The following is a 19999-nucleotide window of genomic DNA, read 5'->3' as shown; positions in this document are numbered from 1 at the left end:
TTTCTTTCTTTCTTTCTTTCTTTCTTTCTTTCTTTCTTTCTTTCTTTCTTTCATCATCTATCTATCTATCTATCTATCTATCTATCTATCTATCTATCTATCTATCTATCTATCTATCCATCTATCCATCTATCCATCTATCCATCTATCCATCTATCCATCTATCCATCTATCCACCTACCCACCCACCCCCCCCCCCCACACACACCTACTTATTCGACATAGGTGAGCCATGCTGCCTCTACAGCTGACTTTTACTGTGCTTCCACAACGAACTGAATCACTGCAATTATTAAGTGACTTAAGCTGTCATTAGGCAAATCCATCTCCTCCCACTGGCTTTGCTTGTTAGAAGCTCGTTGGAAAGGTCACAGATGGTGATCACATGACTGGGACACTGCAACTGTCAAACACATGCTAGCTGCCAAGCCCCTAAAATTTGATCATGTGACCATGGGGATAGTGCAACAGTTATGTGAGGACCAATTGTCAGTCATTTTTTCTGGTACCTTTGCACCTTCAAATATTCATTAAACAAATGGACTACCTGTAAACTACAGTAGGCAGATTTTCTTCTAATCTAAACTCCTATGAGAGGTTCAATCCAAAAATCCCTCTTTAATTCATTAGCTTGGTGTGTTGAAAAAGAGCAGTCATTTATTTAAGAGAGACTGACTGGCCCAAAGTCACTTTGACTTAGGCTTTGATACCTAAGACAGGACTAGAACTCACAATCTCCTTAACCAGTATACTAAACTGGCTAGTATATGAATATAGAACAGAACAGAACAAAATAACATAGTAGGAAGGGACTTTGGAGCTTTTCTAGTCCAACCCCCTGCTCTGGCAGGAAATCCAATACCATTTGAGACAAACGGTTATCCAACATCGTCTTAAAAACTTCCAGTGATGGAGCAACCACAATTTCTGGTGGCAAGTCATTCCACTGATACATTTTTCTTACTGTCAGGAAATTTCTCCTTAGTTCTAGGGTGCTTCTCCCCTTGATTAGTTTCCATCCATTGCTTCTTGTGTTGTCTTTAGGTGCTTTGGAGAATAGCTTGACTCCCTCTTCTTTGTGGCAATTCCTATATAGTACAGTACAGTACATTACAGTACAATACCAATAAAATGCAGATAGAAATATAGCATAAGCTGCAGCAGATTCTGTTCTGAGTCACATTTCACGCACTAGTATCATCAATAACAATTAGTAGTAATGTCATTTATAAAATTCTTTAGTATGGTCAAAATAATTTATAATTTTTAGTGATTCAATATTTGCAATAACGTAGGCAACATTATGACTATCCTTATACTCTAATTAGGTGCTCAAGCCCACAAGAACTCAGTTACTAAATTTATGGGGAGGGGAAAAATGTCCCAATCCAAAACTTGATCACTCCTAATTCTTCTCAAATAATCTAGAAACCTCTTTTTCTGGAAGCTGAAGACCTTTGTACCTTTTCAGGCTTCTACAGAATTTTTGGGTTCGTGTTGCCTTGTCAATAGATGCTTTCAACTCTGGAAAATTGTTAGCTCTGTAAATGATTGAGTAAGTCAAGTTTGATGGAATTTATTTGTATATTTCATCTGTGCGTGTTTCATACTAAATACAGTCACAGACAGTCAAGATGAAGAAACAAACCAAGGCGCTTTCCCTCAAACATGTTTACTTCTCGGTTTTGAGGAAACATTTGACAACCAGCTGTCTGAAACTTAATTTAATAGCATCTAACAACTGTTTGATCTATGACCATGCAAAAGCTCACATAGAAAGCCAACATCCAGCTAACTATACCTGATTATTAGGAATTGAAACAGGGAATACAGTAACTATTTCAATTAATTGCATTGTTTTAAATTTGCTGCCACTTTTTGAAATTCCAGTTTGTAGCTAAATTTATTGTACACTTATGCATCATAGCTTATTTACTAAATGTATGGTTCAGAGGTAGATTGTTGCTGGTTTGGTCTGGTTCAGTAGAACCGGTAGTGGCCCAGAGGAGCTGAGAGCAAACCATTATGGTGGCTCTTTTGGCCCACCCGCCCGCCTGTGGTCTATACCTGTTTTATGGCAAAAGGTAAATTGCGCACATGCACACAGTAGGCAGGGCCTGCACGAGCCCTGACAATCAGCTGGTTGTCACAGGGGCAGTGTATTGTGCCAGTGAGTCAGGTGTGTGCATGAACAGAAGGCATGTATGCACAATCACCAAAACAGGAGTGACAATAAAGGCAACCAACCACTGGTATGGTTGTGCATTGTTTTTTTTTTTTTGTGTAAATTGTTGAAAGTTATGTATAGGATTTCTAAGAAGATAGCAGTTATTCTGGTAAATTGAAGAAAAATAGTTGATACCAAACCTAGAATGTAGCTTTGATTGTGAAATCTTTTCCGTTGTCACTCTTGTAGTTTTCTTCTCCCTAGATAAAGTCTCCTTTGAGTTGAGTTTGCATCCTGATGATTTCACGGACATGTCCTTGAGGTTTCTTTAGCTATAGTATGAAAGTATACTTGCAATGTTAATCTCTGGATTTTATTTTCTGTCATCACACTCTTAACCTCCAGTATTTCCTGGTAATCTTCCAATTAGGTGCATCATAGCAAATCAGTTGACAAAAGAATAACAGAACATATGCCAGGAACATAGTGTGTTATCACAGTGTATGTTTTTAGGCATAGTTCCTACTGTTCTTATTCTTGGGAGCTATTTATTTGTCTCATCTTTGCCCAGGTATATCAAGAATGTTTTAGAGTATACCCTGTGTTTTCTTACATTAATCAGACTTTTATTGCACCAGAATTTGGTAAACATTCTTTTTTATAAGCTTACCTGTTGATATGTCTCAGTTTTCTATAAGAAAATAGAGATCTCCAAAGCAAAACTTGGGGGAAAAGACACACTAACTGTCTTCTGCTTTTTCATTCACATGTTTAATAATGTGGCACAGCTTGTAATGTTTATACATCATTTCAGATGGCGGGCTTGCAGGTTGGTCGAAAAATTTATTCCATGAATGAGGACCTTGTGTTCCTGCGTTCATTTCAAGAGGTTGAGACCATCTTAAACCAGTCTTTCTGCTCTCGGCGTCCTCTTCGACTTCTTGTGGCCACCAAATCTAAAGAGTAAGATCCTAAAGAAATGCAGCCAGGAGAGGATTCTTGTATGGGAAGCATATTCCAAGGGAGATAGAGAGAACACATGTGAATATGGACACAATAGATTTATAATCTTGTGCCCCTGATTCAGAGAACAACCTATAAATCTGGATTCCAAAAGCATGACTCATAGTCTTCTGTTAACCATAAAAGAGACTACACAAGGTTTATCCAATGAATCTGACTTAATAGCTTAAACATACGCTTGAAATTGAATTGGGGAAAACATATATTTAACAATAATAAAATAATTCCCTAGTGCAACATCTTTAGAACAGAGTTTTCTGATACCATGTTCCTGATAATTAGTATTTCTTTATTCTTTCATTTGACCTTTGATAGTCTGTTAATTTTGGTAGTTTCACTTATAATAAACAGCATATTAGGAGCTGTGATTGATCGATTGATTTAGTTTTAATTCCCTTTAGAATATATTCCTAGATATTCAGTGACATGGAATAACTTAAACAGAACTTAATATTCATACTTTGCCAGTCACGACTTTTGTCTTATATGTAATTCTCTTAATTTTTGGCAGGATTATCAAAATTCCAGATTTCAATGACAAGTTGTGTTTCCAGATATGCGGAGAAGCACCACCCTATGTCCATGCTGTGGGGAGAGGTAAGGAAAGAATATGTGTTTTTCTGAAAAGCACAACATTTTACATTGTATTTGATATATTACTAGCCGATAACCCAGCATTGCCCGGGTATTTATTTATAGGGGGAAAATATCCAGAACAAACATAATTTCTAATGTTGGATTTTCCCCCTTACCAGAGGTAGCCCCCTTGTGGAATACTGTGAATTTGTTACCATGGCAACTCCACTGCGCTGTACAGTAGAAGCCAGTACAGGACGTCAGGCTTTATCTTAACAGAACACACACACCAAGCGGTATTAAGGGTGTCTTACCTCCACAGTATTTTTTTTCCAGAAAGTAAGGCATCTGTGTACCAAGTTTGGTTGAGGCGTTCCAGAGTTATGCTGGAACATACACACAGCCATTTTTATATATATGTAGAAGATGTAAACACATTATCTATCTATCCTGTTATTGAGAAAATCTGTTGAGATTCTCCTGTCTGCCCTCTAAGGATCAGAAGCAGCAGCTTTGGGGCTTCACCCAGGCCAATGTGTCCTGAAAGTAAATGGAAATAACGTGATGAGTGAAAATTACACTGAAGTTCTGGATCACTTTTCATCGTATAGGAATAGGCAGCAAGAATTTCTGGTGAGTAAGTAGGTGTGTGAAGGAAGGGATGGGTTTTTTTAATAGTGTGTTTTCTTACAATGATTTGGGAAGGGAGAAGAGAAAAAATACTTTGTGATGAAACTAATCTGCTAAATAAATGTTTTAATATCCTTTCTTCAGCTGTTCAGAAGTAAAAAAATATATATATTTCTTTCAGACACAAATATTCTGACAGATACAACAGATAATTTCCCTTTTAGTTTGCTGGGATAAACCCTGCTAACAAAGCCCTAGATTGGCAATGTACAGAGACAGATACAATACATTCAGAGGTTTGCTATTCTCTTCTTCCAGATGGCGCCATGAAGAATATTGGTTGTTTTGTGGGAAGGTGAAGCAAGAGAACAAGAGAAATTGAATACAAATGCAGGAGACTTAATTTAGTTTCTGCAGGCATCATATAAATCCACCTGTGTATCTTTTTTATATCATGTATCCATTTAACAATTTAATTTGTAGAACATATAGGGAATACATGTACTGTAGCTCAGGGCTAAACTCTTGGATTCGCTGTGTCCTTTGAGCTTGGCTGTTTTTCTGCAGATGCTTCGTTTGAAATAGCATCATCAATGCACCAGGAAGTGGAATTTGCTGGTTGTTTATATTTTGGAAAGACTGTCAACATTGTAGACTAATCCAAGTCCAAAGGTGCAAGGGAGTTTCTGAAAGCTAAGCATTCAGGTAATTCAGTCATCAGCAGACATTTAAGGGTAAATCCCATGTCTATAACTTTTTTTTAGAAAAGGTAAAATCAAAAGAAGAAAATAAACAGCCCAGGGTAGTGAATACTCAGATAAGCAGGAAATAGTGAGAAAGAAAAGAAACAGCATCCTAATCAAAGAACCACCATAGGAGAAATCCTTACCCTCACCAAGATTGCAATAACACAGGTAATTCTCAGCAAATGGTTATAATGGTGCGTGGACATCATGGCCATAAGTGCTGATGGTGGTAAATAGAATTATCCATAAAACTGACCCACTTTTACAATCCTTTTTATGGCAGTTATTAAGTGATTGTTAAGCACAGTTGATAGCAAACCAATGATTTGCTATGGCCCAGTTTTGCCAAAAAACAGAAGTAAATGGCAAAAATGTGGGATGCTACGAATGGCTGAAAATGCAGGCTGGTTGCTGAACATGCGGTCATTTGACCTTGTATCTGGAGAGCAGCCATTGGAACTTTAGAACTAGGTCATAAGGTTTGTTGTAACTTTAAATTGTTGCTAAGTGGCCAGCCATAAGTTGAGAAGTACCTATAAACAACTAGGAAACTCCATTCTCCCGTGTACTATTGCCTACTCTTCCAATGAAACCTCTGCAAGAAAACAACCAAGCTCCAAGAAGACAAAATCAAGTCAGTTAGTATACAATGATGACAGTAAGCAATGGTAAATCTTCTTTAAAGCCAGTGCTTGGTGAATTATTCAGTCTGACTCTCTGTTATTCCTACTTTCCTGGAAGGGTTTCTACCAATGGGTTTACAGAACGCATGAAGATGTTGAAGAGGAGAGAGCTCTTCAGGCAGCTTCAAACTCATACCTGAATGGAAGTCATTCAGAGATGCTTAAAGGAAACCTCTCAATTGAAGAAAATTCAGATCTTGATCCCCTTAATGACAGCCGGCAGGAAGAAGGTATGGGGAAAACCTATTCTATACTAATAGAGAAAATGATCCAGGTAGCTTTTTTTTTCCAAAAGGGAGTAGTTCTTTTTGAATGATGAGTTGTGTCCTTTACATTCAGATATTGTGTGCTTTACATTCAGATGGTGTAGATATTGCCATCTCCTCCTAAAAAAAGAAAAGAGAAATAGAGAACTTCTAAACTCCAGAGAAATTAAGCTTTTCTGACCAAAGTAGGCCTCAATGTAAAGTAGTTTCATATGTCTGAATTATACCTCAGGGAATGGTGCTATGACAAGAAAAAAAACTACTGATGTAAGGAGAAAAACACAATTATATATAACTGAACTGTTCCTGAAACCTGTGGGTTATTTGGTAATCAAGTGCTGAAATTGTCTGCAAGGAACTTTTTTTTTAAGCTTTCCAGTCAATTCAGGACCTGTTCTGGAAGCAATGGAGAGATATTTAGCTTTTGCTGGTGAAACAATATCTTGCTTCTGTATTAATGTGAGGCAGTAGCAAGAAATCAGGCAGATCAGTTGCCCACTAAAGAAAAATCACTAATCTACTGGAAGTGATGGTGCAGGATAATTGATTTGGTAGCTGCAATGCCAAGCCACAAACCAGCCTAATTACATAGTGTCTTGGCATGTCCACATCTGTCATAGTGAGCAATGTGGTTGTGGTATTTTTAAAAACAGAATTATCGTATTTAGTGTGCCACGTAAGATGCCAGCTCAGGCCCGTCTCTTTTAGCTGGTTACCTAAATTGGAAGTGATATACTTGCAGCTGATCTGTGGGAGTCTTAACAAGAATGTTGTCAAGAAAAGGGCTATAACTATGAACCAGATAAAAAGGGAAAGTTTATTCAAGACATCTGATCCCTGTTTGATATTTTGTCTACGTGGCTTCCCTCTGAAAGGAATTGCACAGCTTCACTGAGAGGAAACTTTTCTTATTTACTATAAAATCAAATGTTTACCATAAATTTGATCAATCCAATGTCACCCTTCATAGTTCGGAAGCAATGTTTTAATTTGGGACAGAAGCGGAGAAAAAATAAAACTTTTAAATTATATATGATAAAACCGCTGTGATTGGATTGGACAAACCTAATAGCACATTTGGGAAAGCTGGGCTCGGATTGTTGCTGAGCTCCATAGTTCTGTGAAAAGTAAATTGCCACTTTTAGATGTTCAAAATGTTTATCACTTTGTGCTTCCCAAGCTTCATGTGAGTCTTAGTGGTATATAAAGGGAGTCAAAGTCAACAAGTAACATTGATATCTGATGGTAGTGCCATTAAGATTTGTTCATATGTGTATATTATAAAACTCATAAATGAAGAAAGTAAATGAAGTATAACTATTAATATCCAATAAATAAATAAACTGCACCATTTATTCAATGTACATGCAATTTCTACAAATATGGACAAATTGTGTCAACAGGCTATACAGACAGTCATCTTATCCCTGTATAGTATTGTAATAATTAAACTTTGATTTTCAGACTTGCCCCTTCAGACTTTTGACTCTCCTCTAATTATAAGAGAAGACACTCATCTTATAAGTCTAACAGTGGACAATGTCCATCTAGAACATGCTGTTGTTTACGAATATGTCAGCACTGCTGGAATCAAATGTTTTGTCCTGGAGAAGATCATTGAACCGAAGGGGTCCTTCATCCTCACAGCAAAGGTTTACATCACTGGGCATTATTTTCTATTTTCTCAATTCAGATTTCAGGTTTCTCCTTTTCCTGTCTGGATATTAAGGATTAATAAAGTTTTAAGTCAGGAGTAATACGTTTTAATAAAGATGGATTAAAATGCAGGTTTCACTAATAGATATTTTTGCTGATGGCAGATATTTTGGTTGTAGCTTTTAAGATTTCTCTCTCTGGAATAAGAGTTTCTCAGAGTTAGATAATAACCATGTAGAAAATATATTAACTTGGTAAAAATAAATTCCAGCTATTTTATTTATATAGCTTTCTGCAACTGAAAACTGTGGGGCCTGAAAATGCAGAAGTCTCAATAGCTGAGATTTGCATGTTTTTACTATAACAGCTGACTACACAGTGATCATTATTAGGAGGTTTTAATAAACAGTTGAGAATGCATTAGCAATGTAGCATGAGAAAGACATTAATCTTCATTTAAAAAAAATTATAAGAGACATTAGAGATTAATTGATAAAAATATTTCTGAAGTATCAAAAGTGAAGGGGAAAGCACAATAATAAAGTAGAAAGGCGATCATAAAAAAATACATATATATTTATAGGTTGAAATAATAGGTCTAAAACTAGTAGGCTTAGATAACGTTTTAGCTGTCCAAACAGAAAAATTAAAATTTCAACAACAGTGCTTTTCCTAAATAAGAATGGGTTTGTTTGATGAAAATATGCAATCAAGGAAATTGGAATTAGGGGATGACTAATAGCTGCATTAACTAAGATCAATGCATTAAGGGCAGTGGGTTGAAGAAAACAGCCTTGGAGAAGCAATCCAATCAGTTGCATTCAATGAACAGCCAAAGCCCAATTTTTCACCCTACCATTTGACATCTCACTCTTGATGGAAGTAAGCAGAGGAGATAAAGATGGTGTGTATAGTTATAATATATTCCTGCAAGTCTTGTATCCAACAATGCTTCCAGTTGATCTTGGAGGCTAGACTCACACATTGCAACAATATCTAGTAATTACTGTATGAAAGGAGCAATCACGGCGGCTAGACCAAAGTTTGGGAAAAAATAATGGTTCTCTTGCTGAGCTTTGGAAGCCTTTGATTAAGACCTATTCCCTGAACTTCTAGAAAAGGTTATAGAGTTGATACCGTAAACTAGAATTTGTGGTATGTGGAATGTATGGCGTTAATTGTCATGTTGTGGAGGATTTTTTTAAGCTAACCATCAGTCTGTTGATTAATCAGGTCAACATGCTTCCAGTTCGTCACCTGGCCCACTAAATTCTTAGACTGTGGAAAATAGACTACCCACAATTACAAAAATTTAGTCAACTAGGTGACGATTCTATGTAATTCCACTCTTTGGAAAATAAATCCCATGAATTTTTGTTCTAAATAAGCTTCTAGTGGATTAGTAGTTACATTGGATGTACAGTATTTCATGCCGACTCTCAAATTAAAACAGAAGAGTACCAAAAATACTTGGTAAATACTTGGAAGTGTGCCCAAAGCGGTAGTAAAAAAATTGGCAACCCACCTCTGCTTAGCAACCTGTGTCACAATAACCCAACTGAGGAAATCTATATATTTTTCCTGCTTTAGATTTTGGAGGCTTTTGCAACAGACGACAGCAACTTTGTGAAGAATTGCAGAAGGCTCATGTCTCTCAGCAATGCAATGGTCACCATGCCACAATATGAGTTCCGGCACATTTGTGACACAAAGCTAGAAAGCATCAGCAGAAGAATTGACAGTTATCAAGAGGTAGGATAATAATGCACAATCTTATGTGTCAAACAGCACAGTGATGACTTCAACTAGTATGCTTTCAGGACCTTAACAACAAGGTTTATGAGGGTAGGTGTGTACATATTCAATTACATATTTTCAATGTTCAATGGCTTTATTGATTTTGTTGAGCAGGCAAATTCATAGTAGCATCTCATTATAGAACACCCACATTCATACGGTGAACAGCCTTTGCATATACATATTAAATTGCAAAATGGAATTTCCTGTTAATTAAATATGTTTAGTCCCTAACTGCTTTCTCCATCCAGTGGGTGATTATTGACATTTAGCTGTTTTTAAAACATTGCAGTTACACATCTACTTCTTCTTTCTTTTAAGTGATCTTCTCAATAACATTGATTTGCAGATCAATATTCTGTCACAGCTGTTTTTCTTCATATTCATGTTCTCCTCCAGGAATTTTTGAGTATTTTGATTGTTACTTATGTAACATGGATTTATGTAGTTCTTGTGAACATATTTGCCCCCTTTTGGATTTTTCTAATTATTGAAAACTGCCCACAGAACTTAATTACTCTGGTGGGTGAAGTAATTATAGAAGAAACAAAGATCTCAGGTACATGTTATTTTATGAGGTAATGTGCTCATAATAGTGGTCTAAACCTCTTTTTCCTTGCTCTAGTTTTCAGATGAATTGAAAATGAAAGTGAGCCCATCCTTCAAACGAGCCACAACAGATCTTCACCCCTTGTGCAGCATGGATTTCTGCCCTACCAACTGCCACATTAACCTCATGGAAGTGTCATACCCCAAAACCACTACCTCAACGGGAAGGTCATTCAGCATTCGCATTGGACGGAAGCCTTCTATTATTGGCCTTGATCCAGAACAAGGTGTTTAATAACAATAAGAGTAGTAGTATCTTATCTTCCCCTGGAGTGAAATGATTGACTGGAATTAAGATTGCATTAAAAGATAGTTCTGCAAAAATGTCAGACAGGCTTTGAAGTTTACATCGGAATATTTGACTGTCATAGGAAGTCCATAGACAGTCTATGGAGGTGGGGTGGGCTGCTGGGGTTTGGGAGAACCTCTAGCTAATATTCTGTTCGGTTTGGAGAATCCCCAAATCCCACGTGGCCCGTTTTGGATGCAGGTAAATGCAGGGGGTGTGCGGAAGCTTGAGGAGGGTGAAAAATGGGCCTACCGGACGTTTAGGAATGCTGGAACTCCTTCGGCACCTGGGGAGGCCGTTTTCACCCTCACGGAAGCTTGAGGAAAGCCTCCAGAACCTGGGGAAGGGAAAAATGTCCCCCTCCGGGGTGGGTTCTGTCTTTTTCTACTGCCGGTTTGCTTAGGGATGCGCTTCGCATGCACAGTAGGTAAAAAAAAAATGTTTCTGTGTATGCGCAGAAGCAGAAGACAAGCCGATAGAAATGGTTCGAGGTGGGGGGGGGGAACTGACCAAGTTACTACCTACTCAGCTGAACTGGTAGGAACCCACTTTTTCCACCCTTCCCCCACTGTGGTGCAGGAGGGTGACTAGGCCATACCCACCTAGCAATCAGGCAGAGAACCCCTTGCTAAAATTTTTGAAGCCCACCCCTAGACATAGTTAATACCCTACACATGACAATAGCTAGAACAGAACAGATTTTCTTGTGGTTTTATTTAGAAAGTATAGTCTTCTTACCTTAAAAGATATTGAATGATTAAAGAGATCCATCCTTGTGCCTATTTCTCATGGCCACCAGGCTTGGAATTTGTAAGCAGACAATTAAATAGCATTAATCTTAATTGCTGTTTCCTAATGCATTTTTCTGAGAAATTTCCTGATGATGCAAAAGCTACTGAAATACTGGCACCAGGGAAGGGAAGTTCATTGGTCTAATTAAGTGTTAAGGGAGCTCTGATAAGCTTCCATATATCTATTAGCTTTCCATTAATTTCAACTACGTACATACCACATATAACATTCTGATGGTCTTGATGAATTTCAGATAATTTCTTTACTGAGTCTTCAGAGGTTCTTCAATGGTTAGATAGAAAAGCTACAACAGGACTCTTTATCACTCTATTTCTAAATTATGTCCACAATCAATCTTGTTCTTTGACTTTATTATTTCACAATTGGTTTGACATAAATTATATAGAAAGTTGCCGTATACCAGACAGTCATTTGACTCAGATTAGCAACAGACCTTTGGTATTTTAGGGATGCTTTCAGATTTTTTTCCATGCAAAACCTCTTCCACTTCTCATCATTAATATACTAAATAGCATCTCAAGGAACTTCCCATATTCTTTTGGGGTAGAGTATTTTTAATGGTCTTTTTCCAACAGTCTGTACCGACATTCACCTGTAATCTTAAATCTTAGCTAATTATTTAAGAATTCCATCAAACACATTCAATTTTATTCCATTTTATTGTGCATTAAAAACAACCAGTTTAACAATAAGGCACTGTTGCTTAGCATATTTGGGAAAAAAAACAGTGACAACCCTGACAGTTTATTTAGCATATTAAAGTAACTCAAATGCTCATCTTTAAAAAGCAGTGGTTTAAGCTTGAACAGTTTTTTAATGTTTAACAGGAACCTTAAATCCCGTCTCATACACTCAGCATTGCATCACGACGATGGCTGCGCCATCATGGAGGTGTTTGACTCCAGAAAATGAAGATGGACAGTATGATGGTTACTATGGGCAAGAGAATGGAGGAACTGCTCAGGAAGATAGAGGTCTTGCTTTTCTGTTGAAGCAAGAAGATCGGGAGATACAGGATTCCTACTTACAGCTGTTCAACAAGCTAGATGTAGCAGTTAAGGAAATGAAGCAATATGTCCTTCAGATACATAAGTAAGTCGATTACTGGGATGTGGTTGTTGTTGTTGTTTGTTTTATAGGGGTACAGATAGTTCTCAACTTAGGACTACAGCTGGGATCAGAATTTCCATTGCTAAGCAAGGCAGCAGTGAAATGAGTTCTGTCCATTTTACAACCTTTTTTTACCCTGCTTGTTAAGAGAATCACTGCAATTGTTAAGTAAGTCATATGATTGTTAAGCGAATTGTACTCCCCCCTTTGACTTTGCTTGTCAGAAGATGGCGGGAAAGATGGAAGATGCCAATCACATGACTCCGGGATGCTGTCACCATTACAAATACATGCCAGTTGCTAAGCACCCAGAGTTTGATCATGTGACGATGGGGATGCTGCAACTGTCGTTAGCGTGAGGACGGGTTGTACGTCACTTTTTCAGTTCTGTTATAACTTCAAACGAATAGTTGGAAACCAAGAACTACCTGCATATATATTGGTTTTATTGCTAGGTTGTAAGTTGCTTAGAACTTAATTTTTAAATTGGATAGATATACAAATGTTTTGTACGTAAAGCAACTGCCACCATCATTAATGAAACCGATGGTTCACTATGGGCACTATGATTCTCAGTCATCCAGATCATGGTTGTCCCAAAGGTGCTTTTTCAGGAGGCAACTCAGTGGTGGGTTTCAAATTTTTTTAGAATCTCTTCTGTAGGTGTGGCCTGCTTTGTGGGAGTGCCGGCCATGTGACCAGGTGGGAGTGGCTTGCCGGCCGTGTGACTGGGTGGGAGTGGCTTGCCAGCCATGTGACTGGGTGGGCATGGCCAATTTTTAAAATGTGAAACTCACTTAACGCTCTTGCTTAGCAACCAAAATATTTGTTCAGAAACTCTGGCATTTGAAGCACGCAAGTCTTAAAGCTGTCAAGTTACAAGACCCTTGCACCCCTAACCCTTTAGGGAAACACCCCCCCCCCCCCAGCTTTAAGACTTGTGACTTCAACTCCCAGAATTCCTCCTCTGGCTCTTCATCTTGCTGATGTGCGGATGGGCAGGAGAGGGAGCTGGAACCGACACAGTAGATTTGTGGAACCTCTTCTATAGAAGAGGTTAGAACTGACAGGAACCCACCCCTGAGGCAACTGCATTTTCTTGTTTTTTCTTTGAAGACATTTTGCTTCTCATCCAAGAAGCTTCTTCAGCTCTGACAGGATAGTGGAGAATGGAAGGATTTATATTCCTTGAGACAGCTGGTCATTTGCATCCTTTTAGAGGGTCGTTGAAGCACTTAGAGGTTTATCTGTGTCCTCAGGGTCAATCGAGTAGTGTTCCTGGTTCCTGTAGTGTGCCATGTTTTCTCTAGTTGCCTCCTGAAAAAGCACCTTTGGGACATAACACAGGGATGTTGCAACATCTGTAAATGTGGCATTACTACTAAGCGCCCAAAATTTGATCACCTGACTGCAGGCGATGCCTAGCCAGTGGAACTTCGAATCTGGGTTATAAGTAGCTTCAAGTTGGTCCATCATAACTTTGAATAGTTGCCAAGCAACCAGTCATAATTTGAGGACTCTATTTGATTACAGATTGTCAGTATCTTTTTTTTTAATGAGCATTTTTTAAAAAACAAACTTTTACAAATATTTAGTTCCCACCCCACCCTCCCCCGCGAGCCCCCCCAACCCTCCCCAACCTTCCCCCTCCTCCCGACTTCCCAGAACCAATACAGGGTATAAATCTTTAACAAAAACAATCTAAGGTACACTTAAAAAACAAACAAACCAAAAAAGATAGTTAATAACGTCTTTCAATTGAGCTTTAGCTCCTCCTTGCTGGACTAGCTCTAGACAATTTATAATTCCTGGTCTCTAATCATAAACTATCTGGAATTTCTTAGTCCCATATTTGTTTTGAGTATAGTCAATCCATCTTTTCCACTCCAGTTTGTATCTCTTGTTTGAATGGTCCTTAAGATATGCAGATATTTTGGGCATCTCGGTAGGTTTGTTACTTTCAATGTCCATTCTTGAATAGTAGGCATATCTTCCTTCTTCCAGTATTGCGCCACCAACAAAAATAACTGAGAGGTAAACTTTATCCTTTTTTAAAGAACATTTTGCATAATCCACCATATTTTTATCCAAAATGCTTTAACCTTCAGATTGTCAGTATCAATTCTGAGATATTCAGTTCACATTCATGCAGAATTAGATATTTTCAGACAATTTTAATTACATCAATCTGGGGGGGATGCCATCTATCATTTTGTTTTTGTTTTTATTCCATGCAAAAGTGAAATTTTGCTTATGTAATTTATTTGGGTGACTAAACTTTAAATGCTTCACAAATATTTTGCAGATTAAAATGTACTGTTTATTTCTGTGTGCCTGTTATAAGCGAAAGCAAAGAGGTAATCCTCAACTTACAACAGTTCATTTAGTGACTGTTCAAAATTAACAATGGCACGGAAAACAGTGACTTTTGACCGCTTTTTCACACTTATGACTGTTGCAGCATCCCCATGGTTACGTGATTAAAATTCAGATGCTTGGCAACTGGTTCATATTTATAACAGTGCCATGTCCCAGGGTCAATTTCGTTGTATTTAAGTACAATGACAATAAATATTATACTTATATGATCAGCTTTTGCAACCTTCTGACAAGCAAAAACAATGGGAAATCCAGATTCACTCAACCTCCTTACTAACTTAACAAATGCACTGATTCACTTAACAACTATGGCAAGAAAAGGGGGCAAACTCACTTAACAAATGTTTCACTTAGCAACATAAATTTTGAGCTCCATTGTTGTCATAACTTGGGGACTCCCTGTGTTTTCAGGTGACTTTTTCTCCTCCCTGAATTCTTTTATAAAAACGTTTCATTTAATGAACTTCAGGTGTATTATTAGACCTGCCTCTCTCCAAAACCGAATTTTCTTCAGGATCAGTTGGTCAGTCTTTCTTCTATAACACTCCCTCTATATATTTCAAGGGGATAAATTTAGATTATAATTGAGTTATAATTCATAAAGACTAGCAAGGGTTCAGTGCACATACTTATATCCTGCCTCCTTGCAAGATTGTAACACAGTACCTAATAGCTACCCAAAATGCTGACCCCAACAATTAAAACATAATCTATTAAATACTAGGACAAATAAGGTTGCCACCTTTGTAGTTAAAACGAATAAACGCACACTTGAGTATCCTCGGGAGGGTCATTTCAGAATCATAATGCTTTCACTAAGTCCTAGCTTCAGTCAGCACTTTAAGGAATATGCTCTGTGCTTTATTTAAAAATGAAGCTCATATGGGACTTTACAAAACTCCATTTTATATCAGTGGCTAAGATGCTGAGCTTGTCGTTCAGAAAGGTCAGCAGTTCGGTGGTTTGAATTTCTAGTGCCGCGTATCAGAGTGAGCTCCCATTACTTGTCCCAGCTTCTGCCAACCTAGCACTTCAAAAGCATGTAAAAATGCAAGTAGAAAAATAGGAACCACTTTGATGGAAAGTTAACAGTGTTCAGTGCAACTTCGGCTTTTAGTCTTGCTGGCCACATGACCACAGAGACGTCTTCAGACAGCGCTGACTCTTCGGCTTTGAAACAGAGATGAACACCGCCCCCTAGAGTTGGGAACGACTAGCACATATGTCATTCCTATGTAGCTTAGCAAAATAACTATGTCCCTCCCAGGCATAGTTTTTACCTTTCTTATCATAACATTTTCTATACTTGCAGGCTTTTGTCGACTATCACAGAACCAACAGCAGAAGAATTATGTGAGCCTCCCACCACAGAGGAGATATCCTCCACTTCTTTGGTTGCAGATGAAAGTGACATTGACAAAGCGGAGCATGGCATGAAGAAGGTGTGCTTTAAAGTATCTGAAGAAGACCAGGAAGACTCTGGACACGATACAATCAGTTTCAGAGATTCCTACAGGTAAGTCCTGTGAAACCGTCTGCTTGGAAGGAAGTAAAATGATACATAGAAGAAAATGAAAGGCAGATAAGAAAGGTTGAAAATTCTTTTTTAAAAAAAACAATTTTTATTTGTTTTTGAACAAGGATAAACAAACATAAAAATTAAAATTAAAAAAACCATCTTCTATTACAAATTGTAGAAAGTGTGTCAGTTAGTTACAGTATTTCCATGCATCTCTTCCATAGTCACCACCTGCTTTTCATATCAAAACGCATATTTTAAATTCACCTATATTCATGTATATCACAATTATTATATCTCAACCTTAATTTGACTATAATTGGTTTTACGTCCTTTTATATATAATATTCAAAATCTAGAATAGGATTATATGATAACATTCCATTAAATCATCCTAAAATCATCCAATCACAATACATCTTTATAACATATTCTAGATAAAGCTTTAAACCTCCTCTCATAATCTCCATATATTGTTTATATAAAATTTCATATTATCAAACTAATATATCTATATGTATTGTTATCATTATTAATCATTATTTAACTATAGCTATTGTCGCTTCATTTTATACATACTACTAGTAAACTAAATTTAGCTTAATTTTTATTATACATTTTCATTGCATCAACCTGTATCCATACAGCAAGAGTACAGTCTTATATCTCTTGCCATTTATAGCATTAATGTTCTAGTTACTTTCTTAATAAATCTTTTATAAACCTCCCTTGGCAACATGCTGTTCCTTTCGTATCTCACAAAAGCTTGAAACCCAACATCTGCTCTTTCCATCAGCTTATTTTTGGTTATCGCTAGTGCTTCTATCAAGATTTCTCTCCTTATCTCTGTTAATTTTTCTCTCTGTTCTTCTTCTGTGCTTTGAAGTCTGGTAGAGTTCCAATCCATCCATCTCCCCTTTCCATATTCCGCTCTTGCCATTACCAACCATGCTCACTTTGTTGTCAGTATCCACAGTTTTCTTATCTCTTTGCTCATTTTTTCTTCCATCTTTTGAACTCTGTCCTGCAAGAAAGGTTGAAACTTCTGACAACTATATTCAGCCATTGTTTTCATTATGACTTTGGAAACAATGAAAATGCATTATGGACTTTGTGCATACTTACACATAATTGCTTAAAAGTACATATTTGTGTGTTTGTGCCTATTGGGTTTTGTTAGAAAATGCCCTGTATGAAGGATACAGAAGATCCCTTTGCCCTCTACTATGTCTCTTATTGCCATGGAGGAATTCATACAAACATACATAAAATCTGCCCAAGTTTTGAATAAAAGGAATACCTAGTGTATAAGCCAGTGGTCGTCAATCTTTCTGGCTCTGTGGACTGGCGATGGCAGCGGGGGCAGAGGGGATGGTTTTACGCATACGTCCGCCACTTACACAAATGGAGCTCTGTGTTCTCATGCACTTGCCTGCCCCAGTTCACAATGGGCCATGGCCCAGTATCGGGGTGTGAATTGGGATTGGGGTCCCCAGCTATAAGCAAAAAAAAAAGAAAAGAATGAAGTTTAAGGTTCACTATTATTTAAATTCATCAAATATCACCATTTCTACATTGTAAGAGTTTATGTATCATTACATATAGCTTTTTCCACACAATATTCATGATTCTTCCAAATCTTTGCACTATTTCTTCTGATTCAGAGTGCATGTAATATTCCCTGGCAAAGTTAGTTTGATTTTCTCAGGAATGTTTTTCAGTCCTACTTTCCTGAAGCTGAAAAAGTATTGTTTTTTAGTCTTGTCAATTCCTGGAAAAGCACTGATTGCCTAAAATCAACTACTAGATAAGTATATAAATTTATAGGAACACTATTTCTATAGAATGAGGACTTCAATATTTTACAGAGCACCATAGAACATTTGTGGTATATTTGACCAGTCTGTAATTGTTGACAGTACGGCATGAATTTAAGTGTATCCTTTGCAAAGTCCTCCATAATTAGACATGGTTCATATGTCTGTCACAGGATCAACTTACAACTTGGTTTCAAGGTTCAGGCAGGTCAGGTAAGGTCAGAAAGAAGAATTCTTCCCTTTTTATCCAGCAAAGTAAAGCAGCTGGAAGGAGAGAATCTTTTGTGGGTTTTCCAGAAGCTCAAGCCTTTTAGTCTGAAACCAGCACAGCAGCTGTTGTTTGCAGAACCAATGATTTGTTGTCTTATGTGCACAAACACAACCATCCACAGAAAACACAGAATAATTGAACTTTCAAGTAATGATTACGTCAATCACAAGAAGGGCTCTATGACTCAAAATGATAGGCACCAGTCTGAGACAGTTAAAAGTACACAGAATGAACCACAGCCCTGCTGCTGGGGGAGGGGGGGGCACCTCACAACCAGAAATGGTAGCAATGGCATTTTGTATTTTACATTTTCTGTGAACAAAGTCTGGGTTATACAAAGCACGAGCAGAGTAGAACAGAAGAAAATATACTGCTTTGGAAAAAACTGCCTTCTTAGAGGTTTCTTCATTTTGTAATTCAGAACTCTAGATAAAAAGACATTGTAGGCTTGAAATAGCAGGTGTCAGCAGTTCGGTGATCCGAATCTCTAGCGCCGTGTAATAGAGTGAACTACCGTTACTTGTCCCAGCTTCTGCCAACCTAACAGTTCGAAAGTATGTAAAAATGCAAGTAGAAAAATGGGGACCACTTTTAGTGGGAAGGTAACAATGTTCCGTACACCTTTGACATTTAGTCATGCTGGCCACATGACCATGGAGACAGCGCTGGCTCTTCAGCTTTGAAACGGAGATGAACACCACCCTCTAGAGTCGGGAACGACTAGCACACATGTGCGAGGGAAACTTTACCTTTGCCTTAGGCTTGAAATGCACTTATTTCCAGAAGTCCACTTGTTCTATTTCAGAGGTTTCTTGTTTCATATCTCTGGAATACATTACTATCATCACACTAATCTGACCTTTTCCTTTTCCTTCTTTTTATGCAACAGTTCAAATACCTGCTGCCCTGCTTAGGGGGAGAATAAGGGGTGTACTAAATGTATTCATTTAAAACTTTTTAAAACTACATAGTTGGAGTCTGGGTTAAAAACTTCCAAAAGAGGACAGCCACAAAGACTTTGAAGATGTGTAGCAATAGCAAGCTCGTGGTCAACCAATTAAAGATCATGACCAGATAAGCTAATTCTACTTTGTTGTAAAGCTTACAATTCTGAAAATACAATTGTCCCACTATCTCTTTCTAGCATAAGAAACTAGGGAGGGTCCTTTCTGAGTATCTTGTCCAGCCTACCATCCAGCTATAGGCTTCGCTGTGTCTTATCTGACTGTTAAAACTCTTAAAATGGGCAACATTGAGAAACACTGTTTTATATAATATACACAGTTTTGTTTTTCAATTTTAAAAGTAAATGATAATGAAAAAAGGCCATAAAGAGTAAAATAGTACAGTATTTCTTTTTTGCATGGACATCACATGATTGTAGTTTACCACAATAGTCCTTCTTGGCTGAGTAGAATAGCAGTTACACATTGATATTACTTTCACATCTCTTTCATAATTTAGAGGTTCCCAAACATGGTAACTTTTTAAACTTGTTATGAGCATGACTATGCAGGTGGAGTGAATGTTTCTGCTGGCAAGAAAAATATTGTTTTCTCTGAGCCACAGCTAACATAAATGACTCTGAGGTAGAAGCCAAGAGTTGTCAATGTCTGTGGGAGTTTATAGAAATTTTTTAACATGTTTT

At 37.6% G+C, this 19999-nt stretch overlaps 1 protein-coding gene across 2 annotated transcripts in view; it reads left to right on the top strand.

Annotated features, from left to right (window-relative positions):
• PREX1 (phosphatidylinositol-3,4,5-trisphosphate dependent Rac exchange factor 1) overlaps positions 1-19999 on the top strand; it is a 228898-nt gene that overhangs the window by 183891 nt on the left and 25008 nt on the right. For both annotated transcript variants that reach the window (XM_087720448.1, XM_087720447.1), the window contains exons 18-26: positions 2982-3130; positions 3702-3787; positions 4263-4399; positions 5884-6055; positions 7556-7743; positions 9338-9499; positions 10170-10380; positions 12083-12347; positions 16057-16260. In XM_087720448.1, coding sequence (XP_087576574.1) covers positions 2982-3130; positions 3702-3787; positions 4263-4399; positions 5884-6055; positions 7556-7743; positions 9338-9499; positions 10170-10380; positions 12083-12347; positions 16057-16260 — 1574 coding nt within the window. The remainder of the gene's footprint in view (positions 1-2981; positions 3131-3701; positions 3788-4262; positions 4400-5883; positions 6056-7555; positions 7744-9337; positions 9500-10169; positions 10381-12082; positions 12348-16056; positions 16261-19999) is intronic.

The sequence above is a fragment of the Thamnophis sirtalis genome, unplaced genomic scaffold, assembly GCF_051295495.1.
Source record: "Thamnophis sirtalis isolate CommonGarterSnake01/CBP01778 unplaced genomic scaffold, rThaSir2_p1.2 scaffold_7, whole genome shotgun sequence".
Taxonomy (NCBI): domain Eukaryota; kingdom Metazoa; phylum Chordata; class Lepidosauria; order Squamata; family Natricidae; genus Thamnophis; species Thamnophis sirtalis.
Note: the sequence above shows the minus strand (reverse complement) of the source record. Positions and strands in the feature narration are given on the sequence as shown.